A 12,817-nucleotide genomic window follows, 5' to 3' on the forward strand; every position below is an offset into this window, starting at 1 on the left:
AGAGAAAGAGACTCCAGGGAGCCTGTTCCAGTGCTCTGTGACCCTCACAGGGAAGAAGTTCCTCCTCATGTTGAGGTGCAACCTCCTGTGCTGTAGTTTCTACCCATTGCTCCTTGTCCTATCCCAGGGTGCAACTGAGCAGAGCCTGTCCCCTCCCTCCTGACCCCCAGCCCTCAGATATTTATAAACATTTATTAAATCCCTTCTCAGTCTTCTCTAGACTCAACAGCCCCAGGTCACTCATCCTCTCCTCACTAGGCAGTGCTCCAGTCCCTTCAGCATCCTGGTAGAGTCCATTGGACTCTCTCCATCAGATCCCTGTCCCTCTTGAACTGAGGAGCTCAAAACTGGATGCAACATTCCAGGTGAGGTCTCACCAGGGCAGAGTAGAGGGGGAGGAGCACCTCCCTGGATCTGCTGGCCACGCTCCTGTGCCTTCCAGCTGCAAAATCCTTTGTTTTCCAGTTAAAGCCAAAGCTTGTGTTAATCAAACAAACAAATAAATGACTGCAAAAAGGACATCAACCTACCTTCTTTGCACCTGCACCAGTGCTCAGCTGGGTGACACGATGACATTCCCTGGTGCAGCTGTGGTTCTGACAGTCCAGAAGCCGCCCGCAGCATCTTTTGCACGAGTAGGGGCTGGCCGAGTGGCATGGCAATGGACTAACCTGCAAGGTTAAAGGCAAGAAACAAACAGAATCACAAAGTCATAGAATCAATAAGGTTGGAAAAGACCTCAAAGATCACCACACATTCCAATGGCCAATCTCTCTTGCTGGGAAGAACTTTCTCCTCACCTCCAGCCTAAACCTCCCCTGGCACAGCTTGAGACTGTGTCCTCTTGTTCTGGTGCTGCTTGCCTGGGAGAAGAGACCAACCCCCACCTGGCTACAACCTCCCTTCAGGTAGTTGTAGAGAGCCATAAGGTCACCCCTGAGCCTCCTCTTCTCCAGGCTAAGCCACCCCAGCTCCCTCAGTCTCTCCTCACAGGGCTGGGATCCAGACCCCTCCCCAGCCTGGCTGCCCTTCTCTGGACACGTTCAAGTGTCTCAATGTCCTTCTTGAAATGAGGGGCCCAGAGTAAATATACACACATAGAGTGCACAAACACACACTGCACCTGTGCTATGCATATATCATAGTAGTATCACAGTATCAGGCACACACACACCCCCCACACACATTTAGATTAGGTCAAGAGGAAGCCACAAAGATGATCACAGAGGGCTGGAGCATGTCTCCTGTGAAAATAGGCTGAGGGAGCTGGGAGTGTTTAGCCTGGAGAAGAGAAGGCTCCAGAGAGACCTTATAGCAGCCTTCCTACATTTGAAGGTGTCTTCAAGATGGTTGGAGAGAGGCTTGTCACAAAGGTGAGTAGTGATAGGATGAGCAGTAATGGCTTCAAACTGGCAGGAGCCAGATTTAGATTAGACATTAGGAAGAAATTCTTCAGTGTGCTGGTGGTTAAGGCACCAGAACACATTCCCACAGATGTTTGGAGGCTGCAAACCTCTAACTGTTCAAAGCCAGGTTGGATGAGACTGGGAGCAACCTGGTGTAGCAGAAGGTGTGCCTTCCCATGGCAGAAAGACCGTGAGGATGAGCAGAGGGCTGGAGCTCCTCTCCTATGAGGACAGGATGAGAGAATTGGGGCTGTTCAGGGTGGAGAAGAGAAGGCTTTGAGGAGACCTAATTGTGGCCTTCCAGTATCTGAAGAGGGCTACAAGAAAGCTGGGGAGGCACTTTTTAGGGTGTCAGGGAGTGATAGGACTGGGGGGTGGATGCAAGCTAGAGGAGGAGAGATTTAGCTTAAACATCTGGAAAAAGTTCTTCCTCATGAGGGTGGTGAGAGACTGGCACAGGTTGCCCAGGGAGGTGGTGGAAGCCTCATCCCTGGAGGTTTTGAAGGCCAGGCTTCTACAGCTGAACAATTTTTGCTGAAGTTTAAAAGAGGAACCTTTGTACAGGAATCATTTATGTGTCCAGTTCCGGGCCCCTCAGTTTAGGGAAGTTGTTGACTTGCTGGAAGGTGTCCAGAAAAGGGCGACAAAGCTGGGAAGGGGTCTGGAGCACAGCCCTGTGAGGAGAGGCTGAGGGAGCTGGGGTTGCTTAGCCTGGAGAAGAGGAGGCTCAGGGGAGACCTTATTGTGCCAGGGGAGGTTTAGGCTGGATGTTAGGAAGAAATTCTTCATAGACAGAGTGACTGCCCATTGGAATGTGCTGCCCAGGGTGGTGGTGGAGTCACCATCACTGGAGGAGATTCGATGGGGTGCTTGGTTGCATGGTTTAGTTGATTAGATGGTGTTGGGTGATGGGTTGGACTTGATGATCTTGAAGGTCTCTTCCAACCTGGTTTATTCTATTTCTATCTCTGAGATATTTTCTAACCTGGTTGGTTCTATGATTCTATTTACTCCCTCTTTCTGAATTACACTCATGCCTTCCATAAAAGGTTCCCAAGCTGCTTTAGAGTTACTGCTGAAGACAGTGAGTTTGCTTCCACTGTATTAATTGTGTTGTGGTCATCATAAACCCAAACCATTTTACAACTCTACAAAGGAAAAATAACCTGCCAGAAGAAATGGCTTTAGGATAGGGCTAGGATTTTAATGTCTTATGATGTGTGTCCTAACTTTCCTAAAGTTGAATAGTCCAAGTCTCTCTGTATCACAAATATTAGAGAGGAAACTTGCTGTTCCCATTTCCTAACCATTATATAATATTCACATTAAAAAAAAAGAGGTTTCTGTGATGCTGTCAAAAAATTGTGAGTTTTTTCCCCCCTTAACATCATGATCATTTTGCAGAGCAAAAGCAGGAACTAGTTGTGATGTTATTACACAACAAGCTAACGTGACATAACTCACTTGGACTAGACAAAGGGGCTGTGATCTTGGGTTAAGGCTTCAATTGACTGAAAATCTTCACCCTTCCTTTTCACAGCATCATAGAATGCTCCAGGCCAGAAAGGACCTCCAAAGGTCATCCACTCCAACCTCCCTGCAGTCAGCAGGGACATCCCCAAGCAGATCAAGCTGCTCAGGGCCTCATCAAGCCTCACCTTGAGTATCTCCAGGGATGGGGCCTCAGCCGCCTCCCTGGGCAGCCAGTTCCAGTGTTCCACCACCCTCATAGTGAGTTCTTCCTGATGTCCAATCTTAATCTGCCCTTTTCCAGTTTGAAGCCATTGCCCCTTGTCCTGTCAGCACAGGCCCTTGTAAACAGTCTCTCTCCATCCTTCCTATAGCCCCCTTCAGGTACTGGCAGGCTGCTATTAAGTCTCCTTGGAGTCATCTCTTCTCCAGGCTGAACACCCCCAGCTCCCTCAGTCTGTCCTCATAGCAGAGGTGCTCCAATCCCCTGATCACTTTCAAGTCCCTCCTCTGGACCCTCTCCATCAGGTCCATGTCCTTCCTATATTGAGGGCTCCAGGCCGGTACACAGTACCCCAGGTGAGGTTTCATCAGAGCAAAGTGGCAGAATCCCCTCTCTGGATCTGCTGGGAGGTGATTCTGCCAATTTACTCTCTTCCTTTTCTCTCTTCCACTTCTACTATTCTAATTGCTCTCCTCTACCACTTAATTTGAACAAGAGCAAGACAATTCAACTAATCAAAAAAGCTCCTTGTCTTTTGCTAGGTTTATAAGTTGATTTGCCATACACCCAGGTGAGCACTGGAACTGAAAAGGAGAGAGGAGGATCCTCCCCAGAGCAGAGTAAGAGACATTCTCCCTTCAGCACTGTCCATATTGATTTCCCTCATTCCTGAAGCAAAAATATACAAACCCACCTGAACCTATTTGCCTACAGAGATGTTTTCCAGGCTTCTCAGAAAGAAGACTCTGTTCCACACCAAGTCACTGCAAAATACAGTTGATTCACAAGGCTTCTGAACTCCTCATCATGACCCCCAGAGTCTCTGTGAACAGGGGGAATCTGCATGGCAGGCTCAATGAAGACACTAATGAAAACCTTGAGGCTATAATATCCAGCTACATTTCCATCCCCAAGTCAGAGGTGAAGCTCACTATGCTTCAGAAGATGAACAGATGTGGTGCTAAGGGACATGGTTTAGCACCAGCCTTGGTGGAGTTAGGTAATGGCTGGACTCAATGACCTTAAAGATCTCTCCCAACTAAAACAACTCAGATTCTATGCTGGCTAAAGCACTAACACAACCACAGCAAGTAGTCTGAATGCCCTGTTTCATTCTGGCCCCTGCAAACATCCTGCAATTTGCTCTCTGATGGCTTTTGTTTCTATTGACCAAATGAGCAACAGGCCTAATGAAGAGAGGGCCTGAAGCAGAGAATAGTTCTCCATCCAGGGAACACACACACAGCCCCCAGCTGCCAACACTTTCATTGCCCCTAATGCTCTGTCCCTTCTCATTCTCTTCTTCCTGCCCCAGAGTCCCAGCCTCCATTCCATAGCCACATAAGTAGTCACAGGATGCTGGAAGGTAAAAGAATGAATGAAAAGATGTACTAATCATTAAGGCCTGCCCCTGCCCACTTCTCTGCCTTTCCTTGCTCCCCCACTGCCAAGCAGTTTTTTTATCACTACTGGTCCTGCTGCAGCTCAGCCAGATACAGCTGATCAGGGCAGTAAAGGCAGATTAGGTCTACAGCTACACAATTCAACATGCTGAGGAGACTTCTTTTACTGGGAGTTAGTCTTCCATCAGATAAGGACACATTGGCTCCAGTTAGAGAGAAACAGCAGAAGCACATAGGCAGAAGTGGAACATCCCTTCTGGAACCATCCCTCAAGTACACTAGAGGAGATGTAATGTTGAATGAAGCCAGGGGCCGTGAAGCACACAAGCAAGCAGACAGCAGTAGCAGCTTTTCAGCCAGCCAACTGCAGAGAACATCCCAGCCCTCTGGCTGCATCCAGCACAGCCTCAGCTTGCCTCACTCCTCATGTTCCTAAGTTTTGAGTGCAATAAGAGAGAGTCCTCTGGAATCAACTGACATTTTAGCCAAACCCAAAAGCACTTCCATTGACTTAAACCTACATTCTGTTGCCAAATTTTGTTTCCATTTCTTGACCTGGTGTGGACATGAGCAACAAATACAAAGGACAAAGCAGAGAAGAGTTTTACTTCCTCTAGCTGAAATGCATTTCTAAAATGGCCAAATGGAGGTCACTACTCTTGCTACAAAGATGAACATAAGAGAGGCCACAGACTCCACCAGGAGGCTGATGAGCTGAAGAATAAAGAACACAGATGAGAACCAGGAGTATTTTATGAGAGATGACTGGACAAAGAAAGGAAATAAGGAGGCATCATTTTCTGATCACAGGGTAAGGAAAGGAAAGCAAGGGGGAAAAATATGGCAAGAAGCTTTCCAGCACATCTCCCAAATGCATAGAAGCAGACAACAGATACATCAACTGGAAAATCAAAATGATAATCCAGTACAACAGGACAGGGAAGATTTGGAAATATTTAGAAGCTATTTAGCCACAGAAATGAAGCTCATCAAGATGGGCATCAAACTTCACCCAGAAGCAAAGTAATGATCTTCTTCCTACAAACATACCCCAACTAAATGCAAACCAAACCAAACAAAACTTAGGAGTAATAAAGCACAGCCTTAAATTCCTAACAAAACAACCCCAAACCCAAACAACAAAAGCAAACAAAACCCAAACACAAGACCCACACAAAAGAGGAGAGAGAGAGGGTTCTATCTGCCTGGAAACACCAAGACTGATATTACTGATATTATTATTGATGATCTGGATGAGGGCATCGAGTCCATCAGCAGTAAACTTGTGGATGACACCAAGCTGGGGGCAGGAGTTGATCTACTGGAGGGTAGAGAGGCTCTGCAGAGAGACCTCGACAGGCTGGACAGATGGGCAGAGTCCAAGGGCAGGAGACTGAACACATCCAAGTGCCAGGTTCTGCACATTGGCCACAACAACCCCAGGCAGTGCTACAGGCTGGGGTCAGAGTGGCTGGAGGGCAGCCAAGGAGAAAGGGACCTGGGGGTACTTCTTGACAATAGGCTGAACACAATCCAGCAGCGTGCCCAGGCAGCCAAGAAGGCCAATGGCATCCTGGCCTGCATCAGGAACAGTGTGGCCAGCAGGAGCAGGGAGGTCATTCTGCCCTGTACTCAGCACTGGTTAGGCCACACCTTGAGTCCGGTGCCCAGTTCTGGGCTCCTCAGTTTAGGAAGGAGGTTGACTTGCTGGAGCGAGTCCAGAGAAGGGCAACAAAGTTGGTGAGGGGTTTGGAATACAGCCCTGTGGGAGAGGCTGAGGGAGCTGGGGTTGCTTAGCCTGGAGAAGAGGAGGCTCAGGGGAGACCTTCTTGCCCTCTCCAACTCCCTGCAGGGAGGTTGCAACCAGGTGGGGGTTGGTCTCTTCTCCCAGGCAACCAGCACCAGAACAAAAGGACACAGTCTTAAGCTGTGCCAGGGGAGGTTCAAGATGGATGTTAGGAGAAAGTTCTTCACAGAGAGAGAGAGAGATTGGCCATTGGGATGTGCTGCCCAGGGAGGTGGTGGAGTCCCCATCCCTGGAGGTGTTTAGGAGGAGCCTGGCTGAGGCACTTGGTGCCATGGTTTAGTTGATCAGATGGTGTTGGGTGAGAGGTTGGACTTGATCTCAAAGGTCTTCTCCAACCTGGTTAATCCAATCCAATTCAGGTAATAGGTTGGACTTGATGATCTCTGAGGTCTTTTCCAACCTGGTTGATTCTAAGATCGTAGGAGGTCTAACAACAGTCCAACATAAGTGGTACCACACAGCCCTGAGCTCCTCTTCACAGCAAAACCTTTGCTAGAGAAAATTGCTGCTTTAATCACTTGTGAAAAGTTCACTGGAATTTCCTAGTGAAAAATCCCCTCAGGAACTGCTACAGGAGGGAAGTGTTCATAAACACACACAAGCACTTTCTCTTGTTAACAACAGAAATCTAGTTTGAGGTAAAATTACACGGTAAGAGTCAATGTGGCTGCAAAAAACATTAAACACATTACATGGTTTGGGTTTCTTTCCTTTCAGAGTCCACAGAACAATACAGAATCATAAGAGTTGTCAGGGCTGGAAAGGACCTCAAGGATCAGCCAGTTCCAAGCCCCTGCCATGGGCAGGGACACCTCTACAGCAGGCTGCTCACAGCCACATCCAGCCTGGCTGCAAAAACCTCCAGGGATGAGGCTGCCACCACCTCCCTGGGCAACCTGTGCCAGGCTCTCACCACCCTCATGGGGAAGAATTTCTTCCTAACATCCAATCTGAATCTACCCATTTCTAGTTTTGTTCTATTCCCCCCAGTCCTATCCCTCCCTGACACCCTCAAAAGTCCCTCCCCAGCTTTCTTGTAGCCCCCTTCAGATACTGGAAGGCCACACTAAGGTCTCCTCGGAGCCTTCTCTTCTCCAGACATAAAAATGTGCACTGCACACAAGCACTGTAAACACCCCTCACTCAGACACACTCATTAACAAATCATTCTTATCCTTGGCTGCTCTCATAATCTCAAAGATTGAGACCCTTCATTCCACCCTAGAAAGTTCAATCCAGCAGGAAGGAAGCACTGCACTCTGCTGGCCGAGAGAAGGAAGCTTTCATTCACAGATAGCATTGGGTTGGAAGGAACCCTCAAAGGTCATCTTGTCCAACCCCCCCCTGCAATCAGTAGGGACACCTCCACCTAGATCAGGCTGCCCAGGGCCACATCAAGCTTGATCTTGAATATCTCCAGGGATGGAGCATCAACCACATCCCTGAGCAGCCTGCTCAGTATTTCACCACTGTCACTGTAAAGAACTTCCTCCTGATGTCCAACCTGAACCTACCCTGCTCCTGCCACTCCTCCTATCACTAGGATGACTGATGAGAAGGATCCCTTCAGGTATTGGAAGGCAGCTCTAAGGTGCCCCTGGAGCAGGGGGGGACCTTCTCCAGGCTGAGCACCCCCAGCTCCCTCAGCCTATCCTCATAGCAGAGATGCTCCAGCCCTTGGATCATCTTCTGGCCCTCCTCTGGACTCATACCAACAGCTCTGTACCCTTTTTATACTGGGGACACCAGAACTGGAGGCAGCATTTGAGGTGGGGTCTCAGCAGAGCAGAGGAAAGGGGCAGAACCCCTCTCTGGCCCTGCTCCTCTTGATGCAGTCATTTGAACCATTTTCTCTGTTAGTAAAAGCCACACTGTGCACTGCTACAGGAAGGAAACCTGGTCTAGTGAGGTGTCCCTGCCCAGGGCAGAGGGGTTGGAACTAGATGATGTTTAACCTCCCTTCCAACCTGAACCATTCTCTGATTCTATAAACATCACAACCACGTCCCTCTAACCAGTACCAAAACCAGTAAACACTGCCTGCTAAAGTAAGTTATATTTTGGGTCCAAATGAACAAAAGTTAGGGCAAGATTGGATGCCCTATCCCAGAAGTCAGTAAAACACTGGCTGCAAGTTTCAGTGTGGAAAACAAAACCCAAGCTGAGCTACTTCAACAATGAACAGTCACAGTTGGACTTTTCATCCATTTTTGCAGCACATGTTGCTTGAGCAAGCAAGAGGCTGCAAAGCAGCTCTGTGGAAGCTGTATTCACAGCATGCTTGGGGTGACAAATGTGCTGCACAGGCAGACTGGGGATCTAGAAACTTAGATAACAACATCTGCAGATGTTGCCATCACATAATCAAGCCCCCATTCTAAAACATACAGAAAGGTAATTAGAGAGGCTCAAGCCGGGGGGGGAGGGAATGGGGGGTGTATCATAGTATCAGTCAGGGCTGGAAGGGACCATAAGGATCATCTAGTTCCAAGCCCCCTGCCATAGGCAGGGACACCCCACACTACATCAGCCTGGCCAGAGCCTCAGCCAGCCTGGGCTTAAACACCTCCAGGGACAGGGCCTCAACCACCTCCCTGGACAACCCATTCCAGGGCTTCACCACTCTCATGGGGAAGAACTTCCTCCTCACATCCAGCCTGAATCTCCCCACCTCCAGCTTCATTCCATTCCCCCTAGTCCTATCACTCCCTGAGATCCTGAGAAGTCTATCCCCAGCTTTCCTGTAGCCCCCTTCAGATACTGGAAGGCCACAATGAGGTCACCTCAGAGCCTTCTCTTCTCCAGACTGAACAGCCCCAACTCCCTCAGTCTGTCCTCAGAGCAGAGCAGCTCCAGCCCTTTGATCATACTCCTGGCCCTTCTCTGGACACCTTCCAGCACCTCCACATCCCTCTTGTAATAGGGGCTCCAGAACTGGACACAGTACTCCAGGTGGGGTCTCAGCAAAGCTGAGTAGAGGGGGAGGATCACCTCCCTCGACCTGCTGGCCACACTTCTCCTGATGCAGCCCAGGATCTGATTGGCTTTGCAGGCTGCAAGTGCACACTGAGAGCTCATGTTGAGCTTCCGTCCAGCACCCCCAAGTCTCTCTCCTCAGGGCTGCCTTCCAGTCAGTCCCTGCCCAGCCTGGATTTGTGCCTGGGATTGCCTCGACCCAGCTGCAGCACCCTGCACTTGCTCTTATTGAATCTCATGAGGCTGCCTTGTGCCCACCTCTCCAGCCTGTCAAGGTTGTCTTGGAATATTTTTAGGTGTTCACTGGTTTCTAGAAGTTTTTACTAGCTTAAGATGAAACTAGGTTGGTTATAGTATTGTTAGCTGCACTTGGATAGTGAGCTCATGCCAGGCTTACCTGCAGACAAAGCTGTAACAGCAAGGGTTTTTTTAAAGGTGAGTTTAACAGGAACCTTTTCAGATCAAGAAAGATGAGTTGACCTTACATTTGGTGACTTTTAGAAACATCTGTGAGTAACTGAGTTATTCAGCTTCAAGCATCAATTGCATTTTCTTCTCAGGTAAGATAAAAGAGACAAAGACTTCATCCAAACCTGGAAAGGGTTGCACACCAAAGAGATGAGCTAATAGGTAACCCTGAAGAAGATGCCACCACACTGCCACAGAATCACAGACTTAGAGGGGGGAAGGGGCCTCAAAAGATCATCTAGTTCAACCTGTCTGCCAAAGCAGGATCACCCAGGGCAGGTCACAAAGAACACATCCAGGTGAGTTTTGAATGTCTCCAGAGGAGACTCCACAACCTCTCTGGGCAGCCTGCTCCAGGGCTCTGCCACCCTCACAAGGAAAAAGTTTTTCCTTACATTCACATGGAACCTCCTCTGCTCCAGCTTGCCCCCACTGCCCCTTGTCATGTCTCTGGACATCCCTGAGCAGAGCCTGGCCCTGTCCTCAGTGTCACAATACATGAGAGGTTGGAAGGGACCTCGAGAGATCATCCAGTCCAAGCTCTCTGCCAAAGCAGGATCACTTAGGGTAGTCTGCACAGGAATGTGTCCAGAGAAGGAGACTCCACAACCTCCCTGGACAGCCTGCTCCTCCTGACACTGCCCATGTTTATAAACATGAATGAGGTCACCCCTCAGGCTTCTCTTCTGCAAGCTAAAGAGCCCCAGCTCCCTCTGCCTGGCCTCACAAGGGAGATGTTCCACTGCCTTCAGCAGCTTTGTGGCTCTGTGCTGGACTCTCTCAAACAGTTCCCTGAGATCCATCTAGAGTTGAGGGGCCCAGAACTGGACACAATATTCCAGATGCAGCCTCACCAGGGCAGAGATTTGATTTCAACCATGCATGAATAGATCCCAGGCACAAAAGAAGGTTCCTGTATGACACCCATGTTCCTAATCCTTTTAAAATAAGCACAAGAGTTTCTAGGAGAACTGAGGAAAGTGTGTGAGAATGAGGGAATAACAACTGTAAAGAGAGGGGAGACAAAGAGCCCAGAAGGACATAATGACAAAAAGACCATCCCCTAAAATATTTAAAGCACTAATATCTGAACAGCTACAAGAACACACAGCTGTGTACATCAAGAGTTAAAATTCCTGTCCAGGCATCTTTAAAAGTCAAGCAGTTCTATGTTCTTCCAAAAGGAACTAGAATACCTTCTGGTAAGTCAGCCCTTGGTGATAAGGGCTTCATTCACTTGAAAATGATCAAACCCCACCTAATATTTCAGATACCGTTTGTGCAGACTGACAAAGTGAGATACCTTTCACATTCCACTACAAAAGCCCTTCCCATGACTCACCTCATGCTGCCCAAGACACTCCCTGCAAAAGAGGAGAAGCAGAGATTTAGAAGAGATGCCTTTCTTTCGCAAGGGACTTAAAGCAGTGCTTTACACACAGCAATCACAGTAGCACAGCATCGCTAAGGTCGGAAGAGACCTCACAGTATCACAGTATCACTTAGGTTGGAAAGGACCTCGAGGATCATCGAGTCCAACCTATCAACACAGACCCCATGACTAGACCATGGCACCAAGTGCCACGTCCAATCTCCCCTTGAACGCCTCCAGGGTCGATGACTCAACCACCTCCCTGGGCAACCCATTCCAATGCCGAATGACTCGCTCGGTGAAGAACTTCCTCCTCACCTCGAGTCTAAACCTCCCCTGGCGCAGCTTGAGACTGTGTCCCCTTGTTCTGGTGCTGGTTGCCTGGGAGAAGAGACCAACCCCTTCCTGGCTACAACCACCTTTCAGGTAGTTGTAGAGGGCAATGAGGTCATCCCTGAGCCTCCTCTTCTCTAGGCTAAATAACCCCAGCTCCCTCAGCCTCTCCTCATAGGGCTTGTGTTCAAGGCCTCTCCCCAGCCTTGTTGCCCTTCTCTGGACACGCTCAAGTGTTTCGATGTCCTTCTTAAACTGAGGGGCCCAGAACTGGACACAGGACTCAAGGTGCGGCCTAACCAAAGCAGAGTACAGGGGCACTATGACCTCCCTGCTCCTGCTGGCCACACTATTCCTAATGCAGGCCAGGATGCCATTGGCCCTCCTGGCCACCTGGCACACTGCTGGCTCATATTCAGGCGGCTGTCGATCAGCACCCCCAGGTCCCTCTCTGTTTGGGAGCTCTCAGCCACTCCGACCCCAGCCTGTAGCTCTGCCTGGGATTGCCGTAGCCAAAGTGCAGCACTCGGCACTTGGACTTGTTGAATGCCATCCCATTGGACTCTGCCCATCTGTCCAGTCGGTTGAGGATCATAGTGCCACAGTATCAGTCAGGGTTGGAAGGGACCACAAGGATCAGCTAGTTCCAACCCCCCTGCCATGGGCAGGGACAAAGAGCCTTGGCTCTTTGCATCTGCAGAGGAAAACATGGTTACTGACATGTCCATTTTTACAACAGTATAAAAAGAAGAAACCTCCTTTCCATAGCAAGCTTTGGTTGGTTGGTTTGTGATTTACTACTTACACTGGGATAGGAACCTCGCAGGGAGGGCAGGGCAATGCAGTCTGAATGAAAGCTGGCTCGGATGGCTGCTCCCAAGGGCCTGCAGACTGGTGCTGAGAGCAAAAGAAAACACCACGTGAATACAAAGCACAAATAGGTCTTTCTGCTGGATCATAAGTATTTCATCTAAAGAGACCTAATTGTGGCCTTCCAGTATCTGAAGGGGGCTACAAGAAAGCTGGGGAGGGAATTCTTAAGGTGTCAGGGAGTGATAGGACTGGGGGGGAATGGAACAAAACTAGATTCAGATTGGACGTGAGAAGGAAGTTCTTCCCCATGAGGGTGGTGAGACACTGGCACAGGTTGCCCAGGGAGGGGGTGGAAGCCTCATCCCTGGAGGTTTTGAAGGCCAGGCTGGATGTGGCTGTGAGCAACCTGCTGTAGTGCGAGGTGTCCCTGCCCATGGCAGGGGGGTTGGAACTGGATGATCCTTGAGATCCCTCCCAACCCTGACAATTCGGTGACTCTATGACCTTTGATCCTGTTGAAGGCCAGGTTGGAAGAGGCCTTGAGCA

General features: G+C 49.3%; 1 protein-coding gene across 1 annotated transcript in view; it reads right to left on the minus strand.

Annotated features, from left to right (window-relative positions):
* Positions 1-12,817, minus strand: part of NFXL1 (nuclear transcription factor, X-box binding like 1) — a 66,304-nt gene that overhangs the window by 32,093 nt on the left and 21,394 nt on the right. The window contains exons 14-16 of the mRNA XM_068137646.1: positions 12,264-12,355; positions 11,096-11,117; positions 531-671 (exon numbers count right to left, since the gene is read on the minus strand). Of these exons, the coding sequence (XP_067993747.1) occupies positions 531-671; positions 11,096-11,117; positions 12,264-12,355 (255 nt within the window). The remainder of the gene's footprint in view (positions 1-530; positions 672-11,095; positions 11,118-12,263; positions 12,356-12,817) is intronic.

This window comes from Melanerpes formicivorus, unplaced genomic scaffold, assembly GCF_026170545.1.
Source record: "Melanerpes formicivorus ecotype bairdi unplaced genomic scaffold, bMelFor1.0.p_v2 SCAF_4, whole genome shotgun sequence".
Classification (NCBI taxonomy): Eukaryota; Metazoa; Chordata; class Aves; order Piciformes; family Picidae; genus Melanerpes; species Melanerpes formicivorus.